At 47.8% G+C, this 27018-nt stretch overlaps 1 protein-coding gene and 1 pseudogene across 3 annotated transcripts in view; both read left to right on the top strand.

Annotated features, from left to right (window-relative positions):
- ABTB3 (ankyrin repeat and BTB domain containing 3) overlaps positions 1 to 22816 on the top strand; it is a 296751-nt gene extending 273935 nt beyond the window's left edge. For 2 of the 3 annotated variants that reach the window (XM_053582736.1, XM_053582737.1), the window contains exons 12-17: positions 2929 to 3034; positions 6131 to 6233; positions 8068 to 8149; positions 13848 to 13916; positions 15847 to 15960; positions 20562 to 22816. In XM_053582736.1, the coding sequence (XP_053438711.1) occupies positions 2929 to 3034; positions 6131 to 6233; positions 8068 to 8149; positions 13848 to 13916; positions 15847 to 15960; positions 20562 to 20771 (684 nt within the window). In that variant the 3' untranslated portion in view covers positions 20772 to 22816. Of the gene's footprint in view, positions 1 to 2928; positions 3035 to 6130; positions 6234 to 8067; positions 8150 to 13847; positions 13917 to 15846; positions 15961 to 16274; positions 16720 to 20561 lie in introns of all 3 variants that reach the window. The other variant, XR_008378708.1, reaches the window with a different exon arrangement.
- Positions 22817 to 25339: 2523 nt separating this feature from the next.
- On the top strand, positions 25340 to 25484 carry LOC128582908 (uncharacterized; annotated as a pseudogene).
- The last annotated feature ends 1534 nt before the right edge of the window (positions 25485 to 27018 follow it).

The raw sequence follows: 27018 nt of genomic DNA, 5'->3' as shown, positions 1-27018 counted from the left end.
CTCAAGTTCTCTCCAGGTGCACACCCAGCATTTCCTGAGAGAGGCCTGAGTGGCAGGTGCCCAGGGGCATGCCAGTAACAATCACCAGCCAGGTGCTGTGTCCTCGGGTCTGACAGAGCTCACACACACACACACACACACACACACACACCTCCCTCCCAGGGCTTGCCCCAGCCTCCCCGGTCAGACCCCAAGTGCAAAGACTGGCCTGCTGCCCTCAAGGTTTGAGCCTTGTGGCACCTAAAGCCACTGCGCTAAACACGCCACCCAGAGAAGAATCTAGTATCTGTCCCAGCACAGCCCCCACCCCATTCCCACCTCCAGAATAGAGTTTTTGCAATTTGCAAATTGCAAATATGCAATGGCTGCAATTTACAGCCCTTCCATTCTGCTTCTTGAGGTTTTGGTCCAGACCAGCGGTTCTCAACCTATGGGTCATGACCTCTTTGGGGGTCGAACGACCCTTTCACAGGGGTCGCCTAAGACTATCCTGCATATCAGATTTTTACATTACAATTCATAACAGTAGCAAAATTACAGTTTTGAAGTAGCAATGAAAATGATTTTATGGTTGGGGGTCACCACAACATGAGGAACTGCATTAAAGGGTCGCGGCATTAGGAAGATTGAGAACCACTGGTCTGGACCTAACCAAGCCCATAGGATGACCCATTACATGGCCCCCATTTCACCTACCACAGTGGCATTAGTGACACCGTCCTGGTGCTCAGAGGAGCCCTAGAGTCCCAGCTCCTTTGGAGTCCCAAGTAACCAGAGTGACTTCCACGGATGTCCCCAGAAATGGGGCAGGGCAGACACCTCAATAAACAAGAACAGACTCAAGGATACGGTCAGGAGTTTTCTCTTAAAGTTCCAGTCCCTGAAAAAGATGCAACCAGAAAGCCTTGGAGAAGGCAGCGTCTTTGGTGCTGACACTGAGCATGGCACTGTGCCCTTCGCGCAGTGTCCGGCTCTCAGGGCCTGGCATTTAGTAGATGCTCAATAAATATTTGAAGACAGAATTAATGGCTATTTCACAGCATGGGAATCACCTGCAGAGAATGTTAAAACACAGATTCTGGTTCAGGGGGCTCGGAGGGGACAGTATGCATTGCTCCCAGGCTCCCAGGCTCCCAGGCGAGGCTGCTGCTGCTGGTCTGTAGCCTTCATTCTGGGTGGAAAGTCTTTAGACCAGGGGAAATCAGTTTACATCTCAGAGCCCAGCTCAAACCCAAGAAAGAATTTTTGGTGTTTCTTTTTATTTATACTTTTTTGTTATAAAAACAAAACCTGTGTTTCTCAAACTTAAGCAACAGCATCACCAGAAAATGTATTAATATACAGAATCCTGGGCCCCATCACCAGAGCTTCTGATCAGAAGGTGTGGGGCGAGACCCAAGAATTTGCATTTCTCACAAACTCCCAAGTGATGTTGATGTGACTGGTCCAGGGGCCACACTTTGAGAACTGCTACCATAAGTCGTGAGGCAGGTAGTCAAGAGCCCTTATCCTTTCAATGTGATTGTGCGTATGTGAATCCCATCTGAGGTGACACTGTGCCTCCTGTGATCTATCCAATATAATCAAAGGGTTTTCCTCAAAGGAGGATGCCTGGCTGTATCCTCCAGCCTTGGGAGCACACTCAAGTAGGTGGATTTAAGAATAGCCTGAATTGGACGGCACCCATAGCTCAGTGGATAGGGCGCCAACCACATACACTGAGGCTCTTGGGTTCAAACCCAGCCCAGGCCAGCTAAAACAACAATGACAACTGTAACAAAAAATATAGCCGGGCATTGTGGTGGGCGCCTGTAGTCCCAGCTACTTGGGAGGCTGAGGCAAGAGAATCACTTGAGCCCAAGAATTTCAGGTTGGTGAAATTCTTCACCACAGCACCTGAATTGAGACCAGTGGTTCTCAATCTTCACCACAGCACTCTACCAAGGGCGACAGCTTGAGACTCTGTCTCAAAAAAAAAAAAAAAAGAATAGCCTGAATCACTGACATCACGAGTGGTCCCAAACCCATCATTTAAATTCCCAAATAGTACTTACTATTTGTATTTAAAAAGCAATATTTGTTTGTTATAGAAAGTATAAATAAAAAGAAAACAATCTCAGCCAAAGGTAACCATTCTTCTAGACATACCTGTCACTCCAAATATACTTGTAGGGTTTTATTTCCAAAAGACATGGTACCAACTGTGTTGTGACCTACTCTTATTATATTGTAAATATTTTTCTATCGCCCCATTTTAAGTCCCCGTTTCCAAACAACAAAATGTTGTGGGTTGTGTCTTCCGTGCCGCAGCCCTGCAGTGGGAGGGAGATTAACGCCCAGAATGTGGGAAGAGGCAAAACGGGAAGGAGGGTTCAGCAGAGACTGGCTCCTTCGTCCCTGAGCGGGCAAGGGTGGCTGTATTTTGGGTCACAGAACATATCTCAGTGAGCACTTCTGAGCACAGAATGCCTCAGCACCAGAATCACCTTCATAAGAAAGCTGAATCAGGAGCTTTTGTCTCCTTAACGGAGAGCACAGGGCCAGGATCCAAAGGGCTTCCTGCTGTTCCCTTCGGGACAGCTGGCTGCTTCCACCATTTTAGAGTATTGATAAAGGTGTGGGGGGGGTAAAAACTCGTTGTTTCATTCTGTGAGCTACAAAAACCCTGTTTTCCAGTGGGTAGTGAGTGATTAAGGAAAGACAGAAAAATTTCATTATAAATTTCTTAAGCTTCACCCGGGAAGCCACTAGAAATAGACAGTGGGCATAAGAGCCTGTGAATCCTGGTTCTGCTGGGATTCCATTCCTCCCGGAACCTGCAGTGAATGTGTGCAGTCATCTCCCCCGGGAGTCACATTCCTGGGGTGACAGCCCGGCTGCGGCCGTCCACAGTCCCAGGTCACGCGAGCTACTCTTTCTTTTCTGCAGAACGAGGTGATCAGCCAGCAGCTGTGCGTCATCTTCACACACTGCTATGGGCCCTACCCCATCCCCAAGCTCACGGAAATCAAACGGAAACAAACCTCGCGCTTGGGTGAGTGGTCCCCATGGGCCCGCGTGGGCTGTCGCTTTGTGATTTAAGGATGGGAGCAAGCAGACATCATCAAATAGGGGTGGGGGGCTTAAAGACAAACAACAAACAGTCAGGAGTCAGGCTGATAGAGATCAGACTGTCTCCTTTATGATGTGATAAAACTGGAGAATGGGGTGGAGCCTGTGGTTCAGTGGGTAGGGCGCCAGCCCCATATTTCAAGGGTGGCGGGGTCAAACCCGGCCCCAGCCAAAACTGCAAAAAAAAAAAAAAAAATCTAGAGAATGTACCTTGAAATGTGAACAGGGAAACTTGCCAATTAAGCACTTTCTCCCATAGCCACAGACAGCAGGGATTGCCTAAGGCCTCCTCATCCTGTCCACACACATGCCACACGCAGTCCTGAAGGAAGGCCACACTGCCCACAGCTGCTCTCTTCCCTAAACTCTTTTCTAAGAAGTCCTTCCTCCTTTCTGAGGAGGCATGAGCAGGGGACAGTGACAGGACCGTGGCGTTCTTCTAACGGAAGTCCTTCTACAGAGAGCTAGGGGGACAGAGCACAGAGCCACCCACCCACACAGCCCTGTCAAGACACAGCAGGGACAAACCGGAGACATACCTGGGCCAAGGAGGCTGGCTGCTCTGAAATCCCAGGGGAACAACAGTGATAATCATTTCTTACTCTTCTCGGAGGCCTGCACGGAGCCGGCTCAGCTGCACACTGCCCATCTCAAGTGATCTTCTGGCCACCCCAGGTGGCAGGCACCGTGACTCATCCCAGGTTGTGGCTGTGTGATCAGTGTGAGGTGGAGCTGGAACCTGAGCCCAGGTCTGCTCGAAGCTATAATTCCGTCATTCTACAGCCCCAGCTTCCGAGATTTTCCAGAAGAAAGCTTTTGCAGCAGGCTCTGAGTTCCTTCAGAGAATCCCAGGACTGCAGCAACCTGGGTGATCAGCCTAGAAGAAAGACAAAGCAATTCCAGGCTGCTCTGAGGCCTGAAACGTGAGCCTTCTGTTGCCAGGGCCTATCTCCTGCTGCCCGGGGAGTTATAAAATATTAAAGATAAAGGATTCCTTCTCCAATATAGCTTGGGGAACTTTCCTACTTCCTATCTCCTTTTCCTAAGAAGATCAGGGACATTGGAGAGACGGAAGCATCTGGCAATGTTACTCTTTAGCAAAATTGGAAAGGGGTGAGCCAGTTTAAGTTCACTAAAAGGCCGAATTCATGGACCTGTTTTAAAGTATTTCTCTTCTTGTCATGAATAACTTGTTACTTTATATAAAACACAACTTTTTTGCTAAAATGGACCCAGTATGTCCCAGCTGAATCAAAAGCTGCTTATCTGTATGTTCATGCATGGGGGAAAATGGACACGCCAAAGTCACAAGTACTTCTACCTGGTGGAAAACAGATGTTCATTAAAATATTTACCAGGGCAACAAATTATAAAGACTGATCAAATTTACAGATGATAGATAGCAAGGGTTCTATTCCCAGGACATAGCAGCAATCTCTGAACCGAGGTGCCTCAAAGACACCCTCCGCAGAGCCAACGTGTGCACAGCCTGAAATCTGCTTTCCGAGGGAACATTTTCTCCTTCTGAATTTGCTGAGATTTCTCTCACCAGCAGTTAGAAGCGCCTGGTTTTCAGGCCAAGCATTAGAATTTCGAGAGTTAGCACCAAGAGAGAAAAAAGAAAGGCTCAAAGCTCATGATAGAAAAGGAAGAGGGTACCGTGGATTATTAACAAGTGAGCAGGTATATTTGCATCTCCAGGACAGCATTTCAAGCTGGGATATGTTTCAGGTGTTTGTTAATTAAAAGTTTTAAAGAGAGTGGGATCTCAGATTTTGACTTTTTTATGTGTTTTTTTTTTTTATATTTTAAAAATAAAAGCCTTTTTTTTTTGAGACAGGGTCTTGCTCTGTCACTCAGGCTTGATGCAGTGGCTTGATCATTGCCCACTGCAGCTTTGAACTCCTGGGGTCAAGGGATCCTCCTGCCTCAGCCTTCTGAGGAGCTGATACTACAGGTATCTGCCACTGTGGCCAGCCAATTATTTTTTAAGAGCGTTCTTGCTGTGTTGCCCAGATGGGTCTAAACTCCTGGCCTCAAACAATCCTCCCACCTCAGCCTCCCAAAGTTCTGGGATTATAGTCATGGGGCATCAAAGCCAAAACCTTTTTTTTTTTTTTTTAATGGGAAGAGGTGAGCTATGTATTGGCAGAGGAAGATGATTGGATGACAATCCCAGCCACCAGTCTGGGGCAGCCACCAGTCTGGGTCAGGGCTCGAGGAGGCCATCTCACCGTCAAGGGCCGAGTAAAGAGAATCAGCCAGGAAGCCAAATTCGGGTCCAAGTTATAGCAGTCTGGGAAAAATGGGGCCAGGCCAGAGGCCTAAGGTATAGTCAGCCAGCATGGGCCCCACAGTTGAGGGGCCACAGGAATACAAGGGGTTCCCACCCTCAACAGCATAGGCCTCCTAAAGCCAGCCACAGGAAGCAGCTGGGTTTCATTTCAAGGCCCTCGACCTTCTCGGGAAGGGCCCATCAACAACAAACAGGCCTCTAGGCTAAGAAGGGGCCCGATGTCCTCAGCAGGCTGCTAGAACAAGATTCTGAACCAAGACTCAGTGCATTCTCTCATTCATTCAAAAATGTTATATACAACTTTCATGTACCCATAATAACTTATTGTAGGAGATGAGGGCAGGGGGCTGGCTCATTTGCCCCTGACTCTAGGAGAGAAGGGCTTAGATTCAAATCACCTAGAGCACAGAGAGGGGAAGCTCTTCTAAACCCCTTCCATCAGGCAGGGAGGGCCCTGGGGGTTAAGAGAGAAGAGCAGAGGTGGGGGTGACCATTGTTCTTCCAGACAAGGTGGCAGGTATTCTCTCTTCACACTTGAAAGTCATCTGAACTCTGGCTCTGGGTGAATCTTAATGTGCTACTTTTAACCACAAACAGGCTATAAAGATTTCCTATGAAAAACTGGATTTTAGAGATGTGAGGGTTCGTCTGGTAGATCCTGCCTCCTGTCCGGTTGCTGTCTCTCTCTTCCACTAAAGCTACCCTTTTCCCCTCCTATTCTAGATCCTCATTTTCTTAATAACAAAGAAATGTCTGATGTTACCTTTCTGGTAGAAGGAAGACCATTTTATGCTCACAAAGTGCTGTTATTTACAGCCTCTCCAAGGTATGTATCATCCGTTTTGAAAGCAGCTGAATTATCACTGTGGCTGTTGCTGTTACTATTTTTCAAAGTTTAATTTTGGTGGTATCTTCACTGCACTGGCAGATTATCTTCATAAAATCAAGGACCCAAGAACATTGGGCAACCACTGGTGTAAACAACCTAGAACAAAGCACCGCTTCCTCTGGGCAAAATCCTGCACTAAGGCCGAAGCTTTGGGAGCAAGGCGAGAATTGGATTTTGGCTTCCTCAGCCAGGTGCCCTTGTGCAGTGCGCAACCTGAGACCCCATACACAGGTGCCCTGAGAGGCCCGCTCTGCAAATGTCAGAGATGAGACTTTGGCATAAGCCACCCAAGTACACAGGTTCTGACCTTACTTTTTCCTAACTATGGAGTTCACAGATTTGTAGTAATAGGAATGAGAAATTGCTTACCCTTCCTGCTAGCTCTGTGACTACCATTTCTCTTCTTTTTAACTGGAGCTGAGATTGGGTTGACAATTTAGAACCACATTATCCGAGGACCTGAACAGGGAGCAGTGAGGCTGGGTGTGGGAGAGGATGGTGCTGAAATGAGGAAGAGGCAGTATTCTGTGCAGAGAGCAGGAGGTGCCTGAGTTGGAATCTCTTGTAAGGACACGGGAACCCAGAAATGGAAAATTCTTTAAGGGAATGTCTGTGACCAGAACTCCTGGGGTTCCTAAAAGCATTGTGGCATCTTCAAAGCCCACTTCTCAGATGTCTTCTGAGCACCCCAGATGTCTACTTTGCCACCACAAGAAAAACATGCTCTCTCCTGGATAGTTCTTGCCTGTGACAACATAGATAAACCAGATAGATACTGTACCAATGTTAATTTCTTAGTTTTGACTAAGATTCCAAGGCTGTGTTAAGATGTTAACATTAGGGGGAGCTGGGTGAAGGGTAAATAGGAACTCTCTGTACTATCTTTGGAACTCTTCTGTAAATCTATAATTGCAAAACTGATTTAGCTTATTCCAACATGTATTGACTATCAGTGTGTTCCACTGATAGGATCTCTACCCACAAGGAGCTTTCAGTTTAGTTGATGGGCAGGAAAGAACATCTAAAACCCAAGACAGGAGGTCATCCCTGAGGGAGATCCTTACGTGGTCATTAAACATTGATTAAATACTGGGCGGTGCCTGTGGCTCAAAGGAGTAGGGCGCTGGCCCCATATGCCAGAGGTGGTAGGTTCAAACCCAGCCCTGGCCAAAAACTGAAAAAAAAAGAATTGATTAAATACCTATCATGTATCAGGTCCATACAGGCTCTGGGTTACAGCAGAGACAGAAACCACTGAAGTCTCTGTCCTCATGGAGCAAGGCTTGGGTAGGAGGAGGGAGAGGGGAGTTGGAAGCTTCCTGGGCACCAGAGAGCAGTGAAGCCATCCCCCAAGGTCAGGGAGGATGCCCTGAAGGGGGCACCATGTGCCAGGCCCCAAGAGACATACGTTATCCTACAAGGCATCCATTCTTTTCCAATCACAGTTTAAGAAATAGTGTGATGACAGAGAAGTACTAAATTTATTTTGGAAGAGAGGGAGGGAAGGAGACATTGAGGAAGGGAGGGGAAGAGGGAAAGGAAGGGAGGGGAGGAGGGCTCAAAATTCTGTGTTTAACCTTAGAATTTTAATTTCAAATTGTATTATGGCATAATAGGAGGGGTCTGAATTAAGAAACGTATGGATACACATATAGCACTGCTGTATTTCAGAGTTGTGGGGGATTTCCATTATCAGGAGAACTGAATTTTTTTTGCAAGCCACAGACATGTGTGTGAGTCCTTTTATCTCCCTGTCTGTGTCATCATTCAGGTTCAAAGCGCTCCTTTCCAGCAAGCCGCCAAACGACAGCACCTGCATAGAAATTGGCTACGTGAAGTACCCCATCTTTCAGGTGAGCCCTGGGCTGGCCTGGACTCTGGGCCTGTGGGCGCAGGGCACCAGGGTTGGTTGCCTCTGGCCCTCAGCCTGTGGTTTGTCCCTTGGAGAAGTCCCTGTAACACACTGTCAGCCTCCTGAACCCGAGGCCCCTGCTCACACTCGCCTTCATTTCCTTCCATTCATCCCGCAGCATTAACAGAGCACCTGTTGAACCTGACACTGCGCTGGGAGCTGGGGGCAGAGGGTAAAGGACATCCTATCCCAGGGACTCAGAGTCTAGAGGAGGTGAATCTCAATAATCTTCCACTTACACTACAGTGATTCCCTCTTATCCACACAGCATATGTTCAAGACGCCCAGGGGATGCCTGAAACTGCAGATAGCACAGAACCCGATAGATACTGTGATTTTCCTAAAACTACATACTTATGATAATGTTCAACTTGTAAATTGGCACAGTAAGAGATTAACAACAGTAAATGATTGGCTTAGTGCCTGTAGCTCAAGCGGCTAAGGCGCCAGCCACATACCCCAAAGCTGGTGGGTTCGAATCCAGCCTGGGCCTGCCAAACAATGACAACTGCAACCAAAAAATAGCTGGGCATTGTGGCAGGCACCTGTAGTCCCAGCTACTTGGGAGGCTGAGGCAAGAGAATCGCTTAAGCCCAAGAGTTGGGGTTGCTGTGAGCTGTGATGCCACGGCACTCTACCCAGGGCGACAGTTTGAGGCTCTGTCTCAAAAAAAAATAAAAAATAATAAATAAAGGAAAAAAAACAGTAAATGATAATAAAATAAAACAAGTATAACTATATGTTAACACCACTACTCTTGTGCTTCGGGGCCATTGTGAAGTAAAGTAAGGGTGACTTGAACACAAGCGGTACAATGGCGCCATCATGGCTGTGATAACCCAGATGACCACTAGATGATTCACAGGCTGGTGGGAGGAGTCCGGAGACACTGGGCAAAGGGACACTTCACCTCCCGGGTGCAAGGGAGCACGATTCATTACGCTTCTCAGAACGGCATGAAATTTAAAATGTGAACTGTTTATTCCTGGAATTTTCCATTTAGTATTTTCAGACCTTGGTTGACTGCAGGTGTAACGGAAACCATGGAAAGTGAACAGCAGATGAGGATGGGCTACTGTATACCATGGAGTTCATGAGAGGAGGGGTGAGCCAGGTGCTTTGGCAGGTCAGGCCAGGGAAATGGAGAGGGCCTCCCAGACAAGGTGACAGGAGCCGAAACATCCCAGGCCAAGGGGAAGTTGTCAAGCCAAAGTAAAGTTAGGGCTCAAGAAAGCAGGTTAGAGCATTGCAGATAGAACAGCACTTGTGAAGTCTTAAAACTCTGCTTGAGTACAATCAGCACAAAGTCAGGAGAAAGCATAAAGTCATAGCAAATGTCTGAGGAAGGGTGACTGTTTTTGTACACTGGAGATTAAAAGGCATATTGGGACCTTGAACATCACAGCGCCAGGAAGGAGACTCCCCCCACCATTGACCCTGGGCCCCCATCCTGCTGTTCAGAGAGCTGCCAGAAGGCCCCATGACCTCAGACTAGCCCCTAAAGCCTGAGAAGTGCCTGAATTTCCACCATTAGAGGTACATTCCTTTGGTTACAATTGAAACTTCAAAATAAAGTATCTCAACCATGGACAAGAAACTGAGCCTCAGTTTTCCCATTTTTAACATGCTAATCATTATCACCTCTGTGTCTTGTGTTCTTGTAGAGATTGGAATCTCTACAAAGATAAATAGGACAACACGAGAAAGGATTAAACTTGACGTCTGCTGCATCATGGCGATTTTTAAGTGGGTGGTGGTTTTTCTAAGCCATAACTGGTAAACCACCTCCCTGCTAAGCACAACACTCTGTACACTACTTTGGACTAAGGGATAGAGAAACGGTGAAGAGGTTTCCAAAAACAGAGCTAGCCTGGGTGAGCTCCCAGTGGGGCGGGGGAGGTGTGGGGAGCAGCAAGGAGGCTGGACCTCCAAGGTGGGCCCGGGCAGCGGGCACACCCCAGACATCCAAGTGTCTTTCTCCCCTTTTCCCATTGCCTCACCACCATTTTCCACTGAAAGCAAAGTGGCCATAGCCCTTCCCTTCACCATCACCGTACTTCACAATGGCCCCAAAACACAAGAGTAGTGACACTGACATATAGTTACAGTTGTTCTATTTTATCGTCGTTTACTGTTGTTAATCTCTTACTGTGCCTAATTTACAATTTGAACATTATCATAGGTATGTATTTTTAGGAAAATCACAGTATCTATGGGGTTCTGTGCTATCTGCAGTTTCAGGCATCCCTGGGGGTCTTGAACATATACTATGTGGATAAGGGGAAATCAATCACTGTATCATAAGTGGGTCTGAAAATTTCCATGAAACTGTTGCTTTGCTTTATGGCCAGGGTGGGAAAGAAGGAAGAAGAAACGTTCATGGAGCTGCGACTGAGGCACAGGGCTGTGCTCCCAGTGCTTATCTGGGTTATTATTCCCATGTTTATAGATGAAGAAACTGAGGCCCAGAAGAATGACGTGCCTGAAGCCTTAGTCCTAGGTAGTGACAGAGCCAGGATTTGAACCCAGTCTGCCTGCTAGTGAAACCTGGTGGCTTTGTTCTAGAATGTCCTAAGTGGGAATGATGATACCAAGGGCCGTTTCTTGGGTATTAACACTCAAAGCCAGTGGTTCTTATCTCATCTACATGTTACACTCTCCTGGGGAGCTTTGAAAGGTACTAACACCCAGGCCATAAATCAGACCAATGAGGTTAGAATCTAGGGGTCTAACCATTTTGAGGTCTTCCCCAGCTCCCATTTTCCAGATGTGCAGCTGAGGTGGAGAGCCTGGACCCTAAGTTACAGCAGGTCTTGTGCGTTAATAACTCTCAGAATCACCTGGGAAGGGGTGAGATGGTTGTTAAAACACAGAGAACTTGTTGAAATGCAGATTCCTGGAGCCCGCCCCCAGCGTTACTGATTCTGTAGGTATGAAAAGTCACATTTCCAGTAAAAACCCAGGTCCTGCTGCTGTTCCTGGGAACCCCAGCCTGAGAATCACTGCTGCCCAACTCCCCAACTGCTCTTTCCAGCCACCCTGCAAGTAGCCATCACCCCCTACCTTACAGACCAGGGCACACAGTCAGAGAGGGGATTAGGTGGCCTAAATTCCCCCAGCTGCCCCCACAGAGCTGAGGTTCAGACTTAGGCCTGGTGACTCCCAGACCTGTTCTGGTAACTTCTCCGCTGCTTTGGGCACTTGGGCCCTCCCTAAACTCACCCAGCCCTAAAGAGAGAATCTTCCAGCCCATTAGAGTTTGGAGCATGAGCTGGATGCTGGAAATCGCTGCCCCAGCTCCGAGTACTCGTAAAGGGGACTGATGGGGGAGGGTCCTGGAATAGGAACTCGGCTCATAGTAGGCACAATAAATGTTTGCCAGGTGACTTCATTGAACGAGAGACCTACGTGGGAAAGGGCAGCCTAGGAGAGAATCTGAAGCCTGTAATTGCTTTTGACTGGGGAATGTTTCCTAGCCACACCAGCCTCAAGTAACTGTAATGAGAAGGGAAGATTTAACAGGCCCTGGGGACTTTTCTTGTGCCTGCGCCTTCCCCATAAAAGAAGAAAAGCCTCATTTGTAGCTTGAAATAGACCAACGAGAGCTGAGTACGGCCCAGAAGGAGGCTCCCAGGGGCCTGCTGTCTTCGAGTCCATGCTGATGGAGGAATTTTCGTAAATGAGCCTGCTTTGGGTTTCCTCACCCAAGTCTGTTTAGCGTCATAGACAGGCAAGAGCCAGACGCAGCTGAGGCTGCACCTGGAAGCAGGGGGCCTCCAGGAGGCTGGGGGTGCCATTTGAGTCTGTGCTCCACGCATATTGGCAGCTGCCAAGAAAGGCAGCTTTGTGAACAGGCCTAATAAGGGTTTGCTTCACTCCCCTGCAGAAGGGCTTGTGCTGGCAGAGTCTGAGGGTGGCATTGGACAGCCCAATTTAAATTCCCTTAGCCCCGGGATCTCCCTCTGCTGAGGAGCAGAATTTCGTGTCAATAGCTCAACCTGGAATAAATGAGATAGCGTGATAAGAAGTGCTTCGAGAATGGAGAGGCCCAGTGTTCAGGGCGGTCGTCCTAATGGTTCTTGTTGTTATTATCATTGGTTTGGCCTTTATAAAGGAGAGGTGCTAAGGGAATAAATTGATTTTTACAAGGACAGTATCCCAACATTCGCTGACTTGGTATTTCAAATGCTTATGAACCATCAGGGTGAGATAGGGCAGAGTAACCCATGCTGTGCTATTTCACAAAGCCGGGCTCTATGTAACTCATCTCCTCTTCATAACTCCATGGGTGTTACTCCCACTTTACACGTGATGAGACGGAGATGCCCAGAGCCTGATGTAATCCAGGTCACCCAGCTTTTAAGTGGCAGAGATCAGGAAGTGAGAAAGCCCCATGCCAGGGTCACTGCCGTCCTATTTTGGTCATAGACTATCAGAGCCTGAAGGAGCCGTAGAGAGCAGCCCAATCCAAGCTCGTCATTTTACAAGTACCTAAAAAAAGGGTCCCTGGATTTTGCCAACACAGCTGCCTTAAAGCCAGGAAGGTGACATCGGTTGTGGCCAGGGTAGCTGACAACAGGGACTGGGGGAGGCTAGGACAAGCTGGAGAGTGCACCCACCATCTAAAACATTAACACTCAGTTGTTGTGGGAGGGGGCGACAGCAAATTCAGACATGGCCGTGGGCCTCATAGCATTCAAGGGACACCACTTGGTAAAGCTCTGGAACTTAGCACCGTTCAGATGTCATGAGTCACATGGACACAGAACAGACTGGCTTAGACCATTCCCAAGACGAGGGAAGCACAGAGACCCTGGGGCCCTGGTGGCTTCATCAGATATTGTCAAGTTGTAGAAGGGATCTCATGAGATCTCATGGGATCCCAGAGTCACTCTCTGAGACGTCAGCAAGAGCTTTTGGGTGAAATAAGGCCGTGTTTCCAGGACCTGCTGGTGTAGGCTCTTTAGGCCACACCACATGTGCAGCTGTTCTGGACAGCATGCCCAGGCTGGAAGAGGGAAAGCAGTCTGTAATTATCATCCATAGATGGGAAAACCATCAGGAGAGCAAAGGTTAGGATTGTTTAATTTGGCCTTGGGGATGGGCCATGGAACCTGAATCTGGAAACCCACAGGACACACTACCTGACCAATAAAACTGTTCAAAATGGACCTTCTCCCCTTAAGGTTGAGCCCTGGGTCCCAGGATATGGTCAGATGAACACCAGCAATCACTCATAATGGATGTTCTGGAGGTCTCAAGAACTAACCTGATAGCTGGGCATGGTGGTGGGCACCTATAGTCCCGGCTACTCAGGAGGCTGAAGCAGGAGGATTGCCTGAGCCCAAGAATTGGAGGCTGTACTGACCTATGATGGTGCCACTGCACTCTAGCCTGGGCAACAGAATGAAAAACAGAGACTTAAAAAAAAAAAAAAAAAACAGGGCGGCTCCTGTGACTCAAAGGAGTAGGGTTCCGGGCCCCATATGCCAGAGGTTGCAGGTTCAAACCCAGCCCCGGCCAAAACTGCAAAAAAAAAAAAAAAAAAAAACCAACTAGCTTGAATCAAGATGTTACCAATGGCTTTAAGATGACTGTGTTTGTGCCATTGACACTCTTTACCGTGTCCTTTCTTCCAGCTGGTCATGCAGTATCTCTACTACGGTGGCCCAGAGTCACTTCTCATTAAAAACAATGAGATAATGGAGGTAAGGAATTTGTCGCGCCACGGGCCTGTCCCTGCTCTCCTGGGGTGACGGCAGTCCTGCAAACAGGTCACCAAGCATGCATCGGTGTCATCTAGAGGGACTGGGGCTGGTTGTCATCTGGCTAAGGCTTAGTCCTCCCTCAGAGGAAGGGCCTGCCATCCTCAAAGCCCCTCCCTGGAAGAATGGGGGTGTGTGTGCCTCAATCCCCTCAGTCGTTCCTGGGTGAAACCCAGTTGTAACTGACATGGAGGGGGGAAGCTGGGAAGAAAATTTACTGAAAAGCCTGGGGCACTAACTTGGGCAAAGCTGGGGCTCTGATAGTGTCATCGGGAAATATCCCAAATGATTTCTTCTGTCATTTATAAAAGAATTAGAATCCCTAAAAACATCTGTCAAATCACAGTGCTGTCCCTTCTTCCAAGACTCAGAAGCCAAGGACAGATTCACCAGGCTTTCAGCAGGATGACCGTCCCTTGGCCACACAGCACACTCCTGCCCACACCTGGCCTCTCCTCTTCCCCAGGTTCTTCCTGTCCACCTCCTGTAATTCAGCCAGTTCCAGCCTCCCTTGCCCAAGACACTAGTTTCTGCTCCCTTCTGTCCAAGGCCAAGATTTCACCTGCTTCCTTCCAGAAGTTGAACTCTCTTCAGTTTTCCTAATCAAAGCTGGGAGCCTTGAACCAGAAGCCAAAAAATCACCCCAGTAATCCTCAGCAAAAGAACTTTGAAATGCCTGAAGTTCAAAAGGCCTGACTGACTAGAGATGTTAAGATGTGATCAGTTGTCCATCCCTGACAGTGGTGACAGCCTGGACTCTGGGCCAGAGTGGGTTGAAACCCAGGCTCTGTCATGTCTGAGATATGTGACCTTGGACACGTTAACTTCTCTGAGCCTTGGTTTCCTCGTCTATTTGAAATGGAGATAATAGTTACCTTATGGGGTTTTTGAGAGGACTTTCAAAGTTCCTATGCCTGGAACAGTGCCTGGCACATAGTAGGTGTTATTAGAGCTGTGTATCCATTGCATGGGCCACTTGTCCTTTATTTCTTACTCTGAGAAACCTCTGCGGTCACTCCCCCTGCCCCCATACACACACACACACACAGTTACTGACTTTTAAAAATTATTTTAAGCATGTCCAAGTGCAGGAGGCTTTACAACTAATTGACACAACCAGTTACAGATTCTTTGTTCCTTCTCCACTCCCACTGCTTCTGTTGCCTAGCCTTGACAAAAATAAAATTTAAAATTTAATTATTTTAAAATCAAAATAATTTCTATTTAAACCACATAATCACACAGAAGGGCTTGGCCTACAGAGCAGCCACCCCAGCCCCAGTCCGTCCCCCAAGGCAGAACTTGGCTTTCTCTCGGCTCCTTCTTCCCTTGCCAAAGCCTGTCACTCCCTCAACACACCTCTGTTGAGCCTCTGCCACGGTGGCACAGGGATATGGCAGTGCTGGAAAAGGACAAAGATCCCTGTCCTCCTGGACTCCGGCGGGAGACAGACATGACGTCACGTCTGGTGTGAGGAGCGAGACGGTGGAGGGAGGCCAAGGGCGGGGTGGTCCCGGAGGCCCCTCTGAGATGATGTCTGAGCAGAGACCTGGACAGCAGAGGAAGTGAGCTGGGTCGATATCCCTCTTGCTAATAACACCCTCATACTCACTCTTATTCCTGGTCATAACAATTTTGGGCATTTTGGAGCTGCCCTTCTGCCGTGCGACATGTGACTCTGGTTTACTTCGACCCCTTCCCTCCATCTCCCCCACAGTGGAGCCCCATCGTTGTTACCCTTGCACTTTATTTCTAGTGCCCTCACCTGTGACCCTGCTGTGGTAGAGGCGGATTTGGTCTCCAGGGTATTTCCCTGCTGTTACCCTTTCCTTCCACCCCTCAGCCCCTCACGGACTCTTTTTATGATTTCCAGCTTCTGTCCGCCGCTAAGTTCTTCCAGCTGGAAGCTCTGCAGCGACACTGTGAGATCATCTGTGCAAAAAGCATCAATACCGACAACTGCGTGGATATTTACAACCACGCCAAGGTAAGCGGGCCCAGTCTCCCGGCGAGGTGCTCACACCAGGGTGCAAAGGCGGCATCAGGGGTGGGAGGCTTGGCAGACCCAAGGCCGGGACAGCCGAGGCTGGGCCTGTTCACTCAGGGCTAAGCACTGGCCTCCTCCAGGGACTGCTTTCTGCTCTAGAAAAGATGCCTTCCCTGGGCGGCGCCTGTGGCTCAAAAGAGTAGGGTGCCGGCCCCATATGCTGGAGGTGGCGGATTCAAACCCAGCCCCAGCCACAAACTGCAAAAAAAAAAAAAAAAAAAAAAAAAGTCTTCCCTTTCTTTCCTCCCCTCCAGAAAACGAGGAAGTTCCATAAAGCAGAGTTGTTTCTCAACCATTGCTTACCAAACTCTGATCCTGAAGGCCTGGGTTGGCCTTAGGTGTTACTTTACAAGCTCCTTGGTGAAGTCTCTGCTGCTGTTCTAAGCGACACCTTCTAAGGCCCTAAAACACTGTTCTCCCATCCAGCAACATCAGCATCATTGGAGAACTTGTTAGAAATAGAAATTTTCTGGCCCTACCCAACACCTGCTGAATCAGAACCTCTGGGGGCCCAACCCTCTGGGGCTTCCCAGGCCTCCAGCTTGATTCCAGCGCTGCTCAACGGGGAGAACCATAATTCTAGAATTGTTCTCCATGCCAGCTGCACATTAGAATCACCTAGGGCCCTCGCTCAATCTTCACGCCTGAGACCGATCATAGAACAAGTAAATCAGCCTCTGGGAATGGAGACTGGGAAAGGTAATTTTTAAAGCTTCCCAGGTGATGCTGAGCTGTAGCCAAGGCTGAGAACAGGCTGTCAGTGCTGGAGGCCTTGGCATCCACTCAGGTGCACCTAAAACACTATCTGCTAATCACAGTCACTCAGGGAGTTTCCTAAATGCCCATGCAGTCCCCGCAGCCACGACAACCACAGCAGTACCCAGCGGGGAACCCCAAGTTCTGTATTTATAACAAGCTCCAGAGAGACATCAGCCTCAAGGCCAAACTGTAGGAACCACTGATTTCATCCATTTCATTCTATAAGTGGGAGACTGGGCCCAAGAGAAGGAAAATAATGGGTCCACTTTCCACTAAATTTTGTTTCACGTGCAAGCACAGGGGGATTGGCAATTCAAACAAAAACAGTTGAGATGGGGAGTTATTTCTGAACAAAATTTCCTTCCTTTGTATAACTAGCACTTGGTACACATGCGCCATGTCCAAGCTCTATCCAGTGACAACTGATGCTTTCACTGCTCTTCGTAAGAAGTCGAACAGCATGTGAGCCTCACTTGCTTGTCTCACACTAGCATTCAGCGAGCCCTTTTAATGTGCAGGCACCTGTGCTGTGTCCTTTTAATCCTCACCCCAACTCTTTCAGGGAAATGCCATCATTAGTCCTGCATCATAATAGGGAAACTGAGGTACAGAGAAATGAAGTAAACTGCTTAAGGTGACACAGCTAGTAAAGAAATTTTGTTCTGGGCGGCGCCTGTGGCTCAGCGAGTAGGGCACCCAGTTCGAACTCAGCCCCGGCCAAACTGCAAAAAGAAAGAAAAGAAAAGAAATTTTGTTCTATCATGGTAAAGTATAAATAACCGAATTTACCACCTTAGGCCGGGCACAGTGGCTCATGCCTGTAATCCTAGCACTCTAGGAGACTGAAGCAGGCAGATTACTTGAGCTCAGGAGTTTAAGACGGCCTGAGCAAGAAGGAGACCCCATCTCTACTAAAAATAGAAAAACTATTGGAGACTTGGGGTGAGCGCCTAGAGTCCTAGCTACTTAGGAGGCTGAGGCAAGAGGATCACTTGAGCCCAGGAGTCTGAGGTTGCTGTGAGCTATGAGGCCACTGCACTCTACGCAGGGTGACATAGTGAGACTCTGGCTCAAAAAAAAAAAAAAAAGAGAATTTACCTCTTGGGTGGCGCCTGCGCCTGAGTAGGGCGCAGGCCCCATATGCCAGACGTGGCAGGTTCAAACCCAGCCCCAGCTAAAAACTGCAAAAAAAATAAAGAATTTACCTCTTTAACCATTTCTAAGTAGACAATTTAGTGGCATTAAATAACGCTCAATTATTGTGCAACCATTACATCCCTCTAGCTCCCCAAATTTTTCATCTTCCTGAACTGAAACTCTGCACCCTTTAAACACTTTCTCCCCATCTCCCTCCTCAGACCCTGGTAACCACCATTCTTCTTCCTGTCTCTGTGAATTTGAGGACCCAGGGACCTGATAGGAGTGGACTCATATGACACCTGTCCTGTTGTGACTGGCTTATTTCTCGGCATAGTGTCTTTAAGATTCATCCACTTTGTAACATGTGCCAGAATTTCCTTCCTCACAAAACTGAATCACACTCCAGGCTGTATATCTGCCATACTTTGTGCATCCAAAATAGATGTGTGATTTTGTACCACCATCTATCAGTGGTACAAATCTCTCTTCAAGTTCCAGCTTCAAATCTTTGGGGGTTATTCCCAACTGTGTAGTGCTGAGATTTGAACCCAAATTTGCCTCACTCCAAAACACAGGTTCTTAACCCTGTGCTTACTGTCTTACCTGATAAGTGTTTAAATGTTTGGAATATTTTCAATAATCCCCATACTCAAAAAAGATTTTCTGATTAGGTATCAGTGAACCAGAAAGGACAGTCTACTTCACACACACACACACACACACACACACACACACACGGTGTTGTGGTTAAGTATGGATTATGCCAAAATCTGTTTTTCTAGGATGCAAGCAACTTTTTTTTATCTTAAACTGATTACTTTGCAGAAGAGCATCTGGAGAAACTCTCTCTGTACCAGGAAGAGAGCCCATTTAGCCTCAAGGGCCCCAGCCCTCCTTCCTGGCCATGGTCACTCAAATTTCTGTGACCTGCCACCTTGACTGCAAGGCTTGTGTTCCACAGTCCCATTCTGACCTCTTCAAGCTCCTTGGTACACAGCTTTTGTGGCACATCTCATTATTTAATATTGCATCCAGATGCAATGTGAGCCCCAGCTGGGGATGCGTCTTGGAATGTTCTGTGGCAGAGAAACTGTCTCATTCACGGACTGCTACAGTCAGGGCTTTGGCTTTGACAGACACCAGCCTCTGCCTTGGTCCTCTAGGCCACATCCTGGAGTGTTTCTAATGGAAATATCTGCCCTTCCTGATATCTACATGAAGGGCAGGGCACTGTGTCCCCCGTGCCATGGTTGCCACAGCTCTGTCTGTGACCACATGCCATGTGGAGCCTATTACTGACAGATTGTGCTGCAAATGGAGGCTAGTTTAGTAAAAGAGTGGAAAATAAAGAAACCAACACTTGGTTTGGAACCCCAGAAAATACAGGCATTTAGATGCTAACAGCCACGTTCCAGATGTCAGCAAGGACCTCGGCAACATTGCCTCTGTACATCTAACTCCTTGAGACAGTTGTGGAATTTTACACAAATGACAAATCCAGCTCCTACAGCACAACTTAGACATCTCTTTTTCCTAGTGAAGCTCTTCCAAACTAGTCAGTCATGAAAAGAGGCCCTAGAGCAGCAGTTCTCAACCTGTGGGTCGCGACCCACAGGAACCATATTAAAGGGCCACAGCATTAGGAAGGTTGAGAACCACTGGTCTAGGGCAAGGGTCAGCAGACATGTTCTGTGAAGGGCCAGATAAACGTTTTCAACTTTGCAGACCATATGGTCACTTTCATACCTACTCAACTTTGCAAAGAAGCAGCCATAGGTGATAGGTAAATGAATGATATGGCTGTGTTCCAATAAAACTTTATTTACAAAAACAGGTGGTGGGCCAATTTGGCCCACAGATCCAACAGCAGTTTACCAACTTCTTGTCTAGGAGCTGGGAGCTCCAGTCCTAGGTCTGTCAGTAATTAATTGTGGTGTGATATCTAAGTGGCTTGTATAGTCAATAAATATTACCAAATATTATAAATGTAAGTATTTATTATGTTTATTATTCTCCACTCACACTAACTTGTACTGAGTGACACTCATCTACCAAAAAAGTGCCAGGCGTGTGGGGGTGTGGGGGGAGGGCTGCTCACTGTGGCCGCAGAATCAAAGACAGGCAACTCTGAATCTCAGTTTCCCCATCTGCCAAGGAAGCCTTGTGCTCTGTGATTCTAAGAGCTGAGTTCATATCAAATGAAAGCATTCCTAAGAGCTCTCCCAGAGCCAGGATTCTGGGCATCCCTGTGAACACTTGTGGGATAACAGGTGTTCTCACTGATAAACCTCATCAAGCTTCTTCATAAGCCTCCTGGAGACACAGAATCACCTCGTGTACACCTGTCCTAAATGGCACAGATGCCCCTCTAGTCCACCCTTTTCATTTTGTAACTTGGGAAACTGAGGCACAGAGAACTGTGACTTAACACGAGGTCACAGAGTAGAGGAAGGGACTCTAGTCCTTTGATGGGATGAACTGCAAAGTCACACCCCGAGGGTGTTTTACAGTGAAGGGTACAGAGTCAGGACCTTTTCTGTAGTCAGTCTGCCTTTGCTGGTGTCCACCATTGTTATATCTGAAGTCACTGGGAGAACATTCCAGAATTTAACCATCTCCTGCTTCCTCTCCACTCTGCACAGTTTCTTGGGGTCACAGAGCTCTCAGCATACTGTGAAGGCTACTTTCTCAAAAACATGATGGTCCTCATCGAAAACGAAGCATTCAAGCAGCTCCTATATGACAAAAATGGTGAAGGGACGGGCCAGGATGTGCTCCAGGACTTACAGAGGACGTTGGCCATCAGGATTCAGTCCATCCACTTGTCGTCTTCTAAAGGTTCTGTTGTATGAAACGTCCAAGAGCAGCAAGTGCTTCCCAAGGACCTTCCAGATTTCCTGCCGAACTGGCTTTACACAAACACGTACAAATCCTACCTGGCGTCTGTTTTCGCTGGGCCAAGGAGCTGTCTCTACTGCCTCAGCTTCTCTTGAATAAGCAACAGCTCCCACGTGTTCTTGCTGAGAAGCAAAGGACGTTCCACTGATCTGAAGATCAGATCAGCTGGGTCCAGAGCTTGAAGGGCAACCTGGGGCGATCAAGCTGACCCCTGCTGACAGCCCCCCTGGGACTGCTGAACACCCACCGCCAGGGACCACTCGCAAGCGGATGAACTGAGGCCTACACGGTTGCTCTGATCCCAGGTTGACAGTCGGAGAACTTAACCGTCCCAACCCAGAAGAGCATTGTGTTACGCACTAAGGACCTTGGTAGCTGTCATTCAGCAAGCATCGACCATGGTAGTAAATTGGTGAGGCTGTTACCCATAACGAGGAAATAATTTGGCAAATTTTTAGGGGTGGGAACTTTTTAAAATGTTCATAAAAAATTAAAAACAGGGCAGTCTTGTAGTTTAAAATATATTTCTAAAAGCGTAACAGTTCATTTCCAACTAAATGGTCTTTAGGGCTCTGTGTTTTGAGGTTTCTTTCTCTCTTCCTTTTTAAACAGTTAGGCGTAGGTCCACACTGTGTAAACACACATCTTATAAGATACTGCTGATATTCTACACAAGGGGAAATAATCTTGCCTTAGCGATCATGGTTACACAAAAAGAGGTGCACTGCCAATTAGTATCTCTAATTCAATAGTTGAAAACAACCTGCATGCCAATCGTGGTTTGGGGGTGAAATAACACGCCCCCCACATAACAAAACATGCATTTGCATGGGCCTGAACCTGTGAAATGTTACGTTTGTGCTTCATTTTTGCCAAGGTAAAAATGTCTTATCACTTCTTGCTAAAAGTCTATTTGGTGAAACCAACATACCCATTTCTTCTCCTGATGATGGATGATGCTGGGATGCTTTTACAGAAATTCATTCATAGATGATGCTGAAGGGGTGGGGGTGGGGGAGCACGTCCGAGAATTGACTATTAATCCCAGAGTTTTCTCTGTATTCTCAGAAGATGTTGATAGTTTGTTACTAGCCAGAGAGTATGACTATGTTAGATTATTTTTAAAGACAAAAACATGTATGATAAGATGGATTCTTTCTGTATCCCAAGAGTGTACAGTATAGGGTAATTATAATGAAAGATTAGATCAACAGGGTTCTGTCAGCTCTGCCATATATTACTAGCAAAAAACATCGGTGAAGTGCCACAATATTCCAAATAATTTATCAGTTGCAGCCTTTTATCTCGTCCTTTAATTTAAAACGTAGGTACATGGAGTAAAAACCAGAAGAATGACTTTTACCCTTGGGAATGGCAAAGTTTTGTTTATAGACTGATTTCCTACCATGGCTTCAGGAAGCTGTGCCTGACCCTGGGTTCTAAAGGAGCTGCTGTACTTGTGTCATACTTTCTCCCTGAGCTGTTGATCAGAGGACTGATGTCAGGGGTTTCATGGGTGTGGCCCGTGGAGCACCTGGGCCCTGTCTGTCTACAGTATTGGCTCTTCTGCAGTGCTCATACCCGAGGCCTCTCTTCCACGTGGTCATTTGCAAACCTCCCACAGCCGCTACCATCAAGTGAGGAAGGAAGGAAAAAAACTGCCTGCGGAGGTGTCCAGCGTGTGCGCTGTGGCTGTTGTCTGCCTCCCTCCCTGCTCCGGATCCTCAGAGATGCTGCGTGGATGTTTCCTTAACCTCAGCTGAATCCCTGTGAATGTCCGATGCTAGTTCGGGACTTCCAGGCATTGATTTGTACATGGCAACTCCCAGCAGGGCTTCTGTTATAGTTTGGTGTGCTTTCTCTGTCATTAAAAGAAATCATTTTCCCAAACCGAGCATCGTTTGTATGGTAGGAGTGAATTCTTTCCCTAACAGGTCAAACCTCAGAACTTCACTCATTTAAAGAGTTTGGAAAATGTGGCCCTGCAGAAAAAGTCGAGGGAAATAAAGACACTAGATTAAAAAAAAAAAATAGGTGTTCCTGGTGTTGTCTGGGTGGCAGGGGACTGACCAAGGTCTGGTCCCCAGGACTGCACACACTTCTGGGCAGTGCCCTTGGATTTGCTGCCGGTCAGGCGCAGGAACTACAGGGGCTGCCGCCCGGCCTCGCCTTAGTGCCTCTGCCTGCTGCAGCCTCCTCTCCTGCAGGGGTGGGGTTCTGGCTGTCACTCGTGTGCCTTGATGAGGCTTTCTGATGGGGTGGGGGGTGTGATGAGAAAGACAAGCCATCTTCATATGCTACACCCCCACCAAGGGCCAGCACGAGCTGATGTGAGTGGAGGGTGTCAGCATTCAGGGACAGGGTCTGGGGTCCCGGACCATCAAGCAGCTCTCTTCCCAGTGTCATCATCACTGAGCTCACACCAAGTCCCCAGCTGGTTTGCTCTGACCCAGCCTGTGCCCAGTGAGGCCTGTGTGGAGATGAGTGCCTGGGCTAGTCCACAAAGGCCTCCAAGAATCTGGGGGGAGAGGCTCACACACACCCCCACCTCCCGAGAAGGACTGCTCACCCCTGCTTAGCAGTCTGGGTCTGTTTCTTCTTTAAGGAACAACCAAGTGCCACGGGCCAGAACTCTGAGTCAGGCCAGGAGAACAGAAGGTCAATTTATTTTTCACTGTACATCACCCTCTGTGTAGCCTCGGGACGAGTAGCCGTTTGATTTATTCCTTTTAGGAAGATAAAGTATATGCTGCTGAATTTGCCTTCGACTTGTCTGGCAGGCCGCTTTGTCATTCAGGACTCAGCAAAGCCTGTACCAGGGGCCCTTAGCATCTGGGGAGGAGAGGGCCCGGTCTGCCTGCCACACAGTCGCTCCACCCCTTCCATTTGCCAAGGACGCTGAAAAGTGTACACGCAGCTGCCCCAGCAAAGTGAGGGCTCCTACTTAACTCCCTTGGCCACCCCCACATCTTGGTCTCACATGTACCGTCTCTGAGCATCACTCGTGCTCCTCAAAAAAAGAATCCTCTACCCACAATGGAGATCAGGGGTAAGTCCCAGCCAGAGGAGCCCAAGTGGAAACTCAAAGACCGTGCAGTCCGACAGCAGCCGGGGGCTGGATGAGGACCGCGGGGATCATTCCTCCCCCAGTTTCTGCAGTTTCCTTTTTCTTCTGTGTTCCCTGTTCTGTGATTCTGCTTTTGGATCTCATTGTTTCTTCCAGTAAAGCCCCAGGCAGAAAGTGCTACCCTAACTGGGTGTTGTCACATCAGGCCCTTTCATCACACGTGGTTTTGCTAACAACACCAGGCTGGTAGATAAAGCATTCTTTGAGAAAATCCTGTTTCACCAGCCCTGGGTTCTCTGACTTCCAATTCAGTGCTCACCTCCCTCCACCCCCACCTTGCACTTGCCCTTGTGGGTCACGGATGAATGATCACAGAAGTATTCACATCCTTCCACTTCTAACTCCCATTCCAACTGGCCCTGCACAGCAGCCTCCAAGCGGTCACTTCCTGGTTTCTCCACCTGGCAGCTTCTATTCAGGGAGATTTCCTGAGGTCGTTCTGTGTAGCACAGAGCTTCGGACTCTAACGCAGACCCGAAAACCCTGTTCCAGCCAGAATCAGCCCCTGAGCAGCGCCAAGGCACTGGGCAAGTTACCCTATCTAGTTTTTATTATCTTTTGAAAATTTGAGGTTGTTAGGAGGATTAAAGGAGATGTTTTGTATGCGTCCCACGGTGTTAGTAGCAGAGATAATGCATTTCTAAACTTTTAGGACTGAACGAAGGGAAGGAGAAATTGACAATTCATACGAGGAAAGGAAGGGTAATGATTTTGTATTTCACTTTTAAAACGTTCTACTACAGCAATTCCCATGGTGATTTGTGATTCTGCAGGGGTCCTCAAACTGCGGCCCGTGGCATGAGGCGGTGTAATTGTATTTGTTCCTGTTTTGTTTTTTTACTTAAGATATGTGCAGTGTGCATAGGAATTTGTTTATAGTTTTTTTTTTAAACTCTAGTTCAACTCTCCAACCGTCCGAGGGACAGTGAACTGGCCCCCTGTTTAAAAAGTTTGAGAACACCTGCAAGTTTTGCTACTTATTCCAAGGGATATGGGGAAATGCACCCATACTGAGTTCTTTTGTGATTCTAATTCCTAGTACAGTATCTCACACAAACTCAACAGTCAAGAAATGTTCAGCTGGGCACCGTAGCTCATGCCTATAATCCTAGCACTTTAGGAGTCTGAGGTGGGAGAATTGCTTGAGCACAGGAGTTCAAGACCAGCCTAAGCAACATGAGGGGACCCCCCCCCCACCTCACAACTGGTCTCTATGAAAAATACAAAAAATTAGGCAGGGGTGCTGGCGTGCACCTGTAGTCCCAGCTACTCAGGAGGCTGAGTTGGGAGGCCCACTTGAGCCCAGGAGTTTGAGATTAACAGTAGGCTTTGATGACACCATTGCATTCCAGCCCGGTGACAGAGGAAGACCCTGTACCAAAAAAAGAAAAGAAAAACCCCTGGCATTGGGCAAAGAAGCACCTCATTGGTGGTGTTACTCTTACATCAGTCAGGGGCAGAGTAGACTGACAGCCCTTTGTTCATCCTAGCTTGATGCCTGGGTTGGTGGCCAGAGCTGTTTCATGCCTAGGGCACAGGAAAAAAAAAAAAAAAGAAAAGAAAGAAAGAAAGAAAAATGTTTAAGTCAGTGGAAGCCAATTTCACCTGGATTTCCTTTCACATCATGTGATATTTCCTAAAAGAGTAGCAGGTATTAGTTCTTCCAAATTCCTTGTCCACTCAGGGATGTTGGAGTCACATTTGTGACTTGTATGACGTGAGACTCATATGGTGTGTATCTAAGATCCAAGGCCCCAGAGATGGCCATGCAGGGTCCAGACCCCCGAGAACCAACAGTCAGGCCCGGGCTTCAGGACCGTGGCTCTGTGGTTTGTAGTCACAAACCCACACATGAAGCAAACTGCTGGATGTCAACTCCAGAAATAGCTGGGGTCACTGTCCTCCTCAAGTCAGCACTGAAGCCCATATGTCCTTTGCTGCCACTTGAGTGTGTGAACCCTCATACTCCGCCTCGACAGAGAAACCTCCTGTTGGAACTTCACGTCACCTCCGTTCCTCACAGCCTGGCCAATGCCTTGAATAAAGCAGCACGTGCCTTTGGACAGGGCCACTGCAGAAGCTGATGAGATGCCTATTTTTTCACCCTCTTTAAAAATAACTTGGCAGATTTTGAACTTCCTGCTTGGTAGAAAAAAAAAAATAGAACTGATGCTCAGCAATCACATTGCACTTACTTCCTGTTACTGATGAGGCAGTCAGATAATGCGCGCCCTGGGAAAGGACGTGGCTCTGAGTTTAGCCCTGGATATGAACAGACAATCTGGCTGCATGAATAGGCAATTAAAAGAGATGCCCTGATGTCATTGATTCGTTCTTGGGAGGTGCTTTTCAGAGTTCTCCCTCAACTGTCTCAAACTCTTAAGATGAAAAGCCCCAAAGAGAGGAGAGGCTGGTGGGTAGAACAGAGGGGCTCTGTGCTGGGCACCACTCGTCACCTCAGTTCTACATCTGCCCTCTGCTCCCTGGGTGACCTTGGCCAGGCCTTGTTTCCATAGGGGCCTGTTTCTTCAACTCTAAAGTAAGGGTCCTCCCCAGCTGATGTTCTATGGGCCTAGAATGGGACACATCACACTCTCCTTACAACATTCAAATATTAGAAGCTTGCTGGAACACCAGTTAGTGTGATAGGACATTCTGGATTGCATCCAGGAGGACTTGGAAAAAGGGGCCTCCATGTATAAAGAGGCCTTTAGTAACAAAGGCTCCCAGCAGGAAACCACATAGGAGCCTTAGAACGAGTCTCCAAGGCTGTTTTTTTGTGTAGGTTGCCTCTCTCTAGATCATGGCCATACTCGTTTTGTTTTTTTGCTTTTTTCACTTTTTTAATGTTGAAACAATTATGGATTTGCAGGAAGCTGCAAAGATAGTACAGAAAGGTCTTGTGTCCCCCCACCCAGTTTCCCCCTGAGTGTGTGAGGCACCGTGCGAGGAAGTAGAATTTGGAAAGAGCTCAGTTTTGAGGGAAATTCTATAACTATAGCACAATATGAAGCCAGGAAAGTGACAAAGGCATGGGGTGAGTGTCTAATTCTACATCTTATCACTTGTAGACC

Source organism: Nycticebus coucang, chromosome 3 (assembly GCF_027406575.1).
Source record: "Nycticebus coucang isolate mNycCou1 chromosome 3, mNycCou1.pri, whole genome shotgun sequence".
NCBI classification, from domain to species: domain Eukaryota; kingdom Metazoa; phylum Chordata; class Mammalia; order Primates; family Lorisidae; genus Nycticebus; species Nycticebus coucang.
Note: the sequence above shows the minus strand (reverse complement) of the source record. Positions and strands in the feature narration are given on the sequence as shown.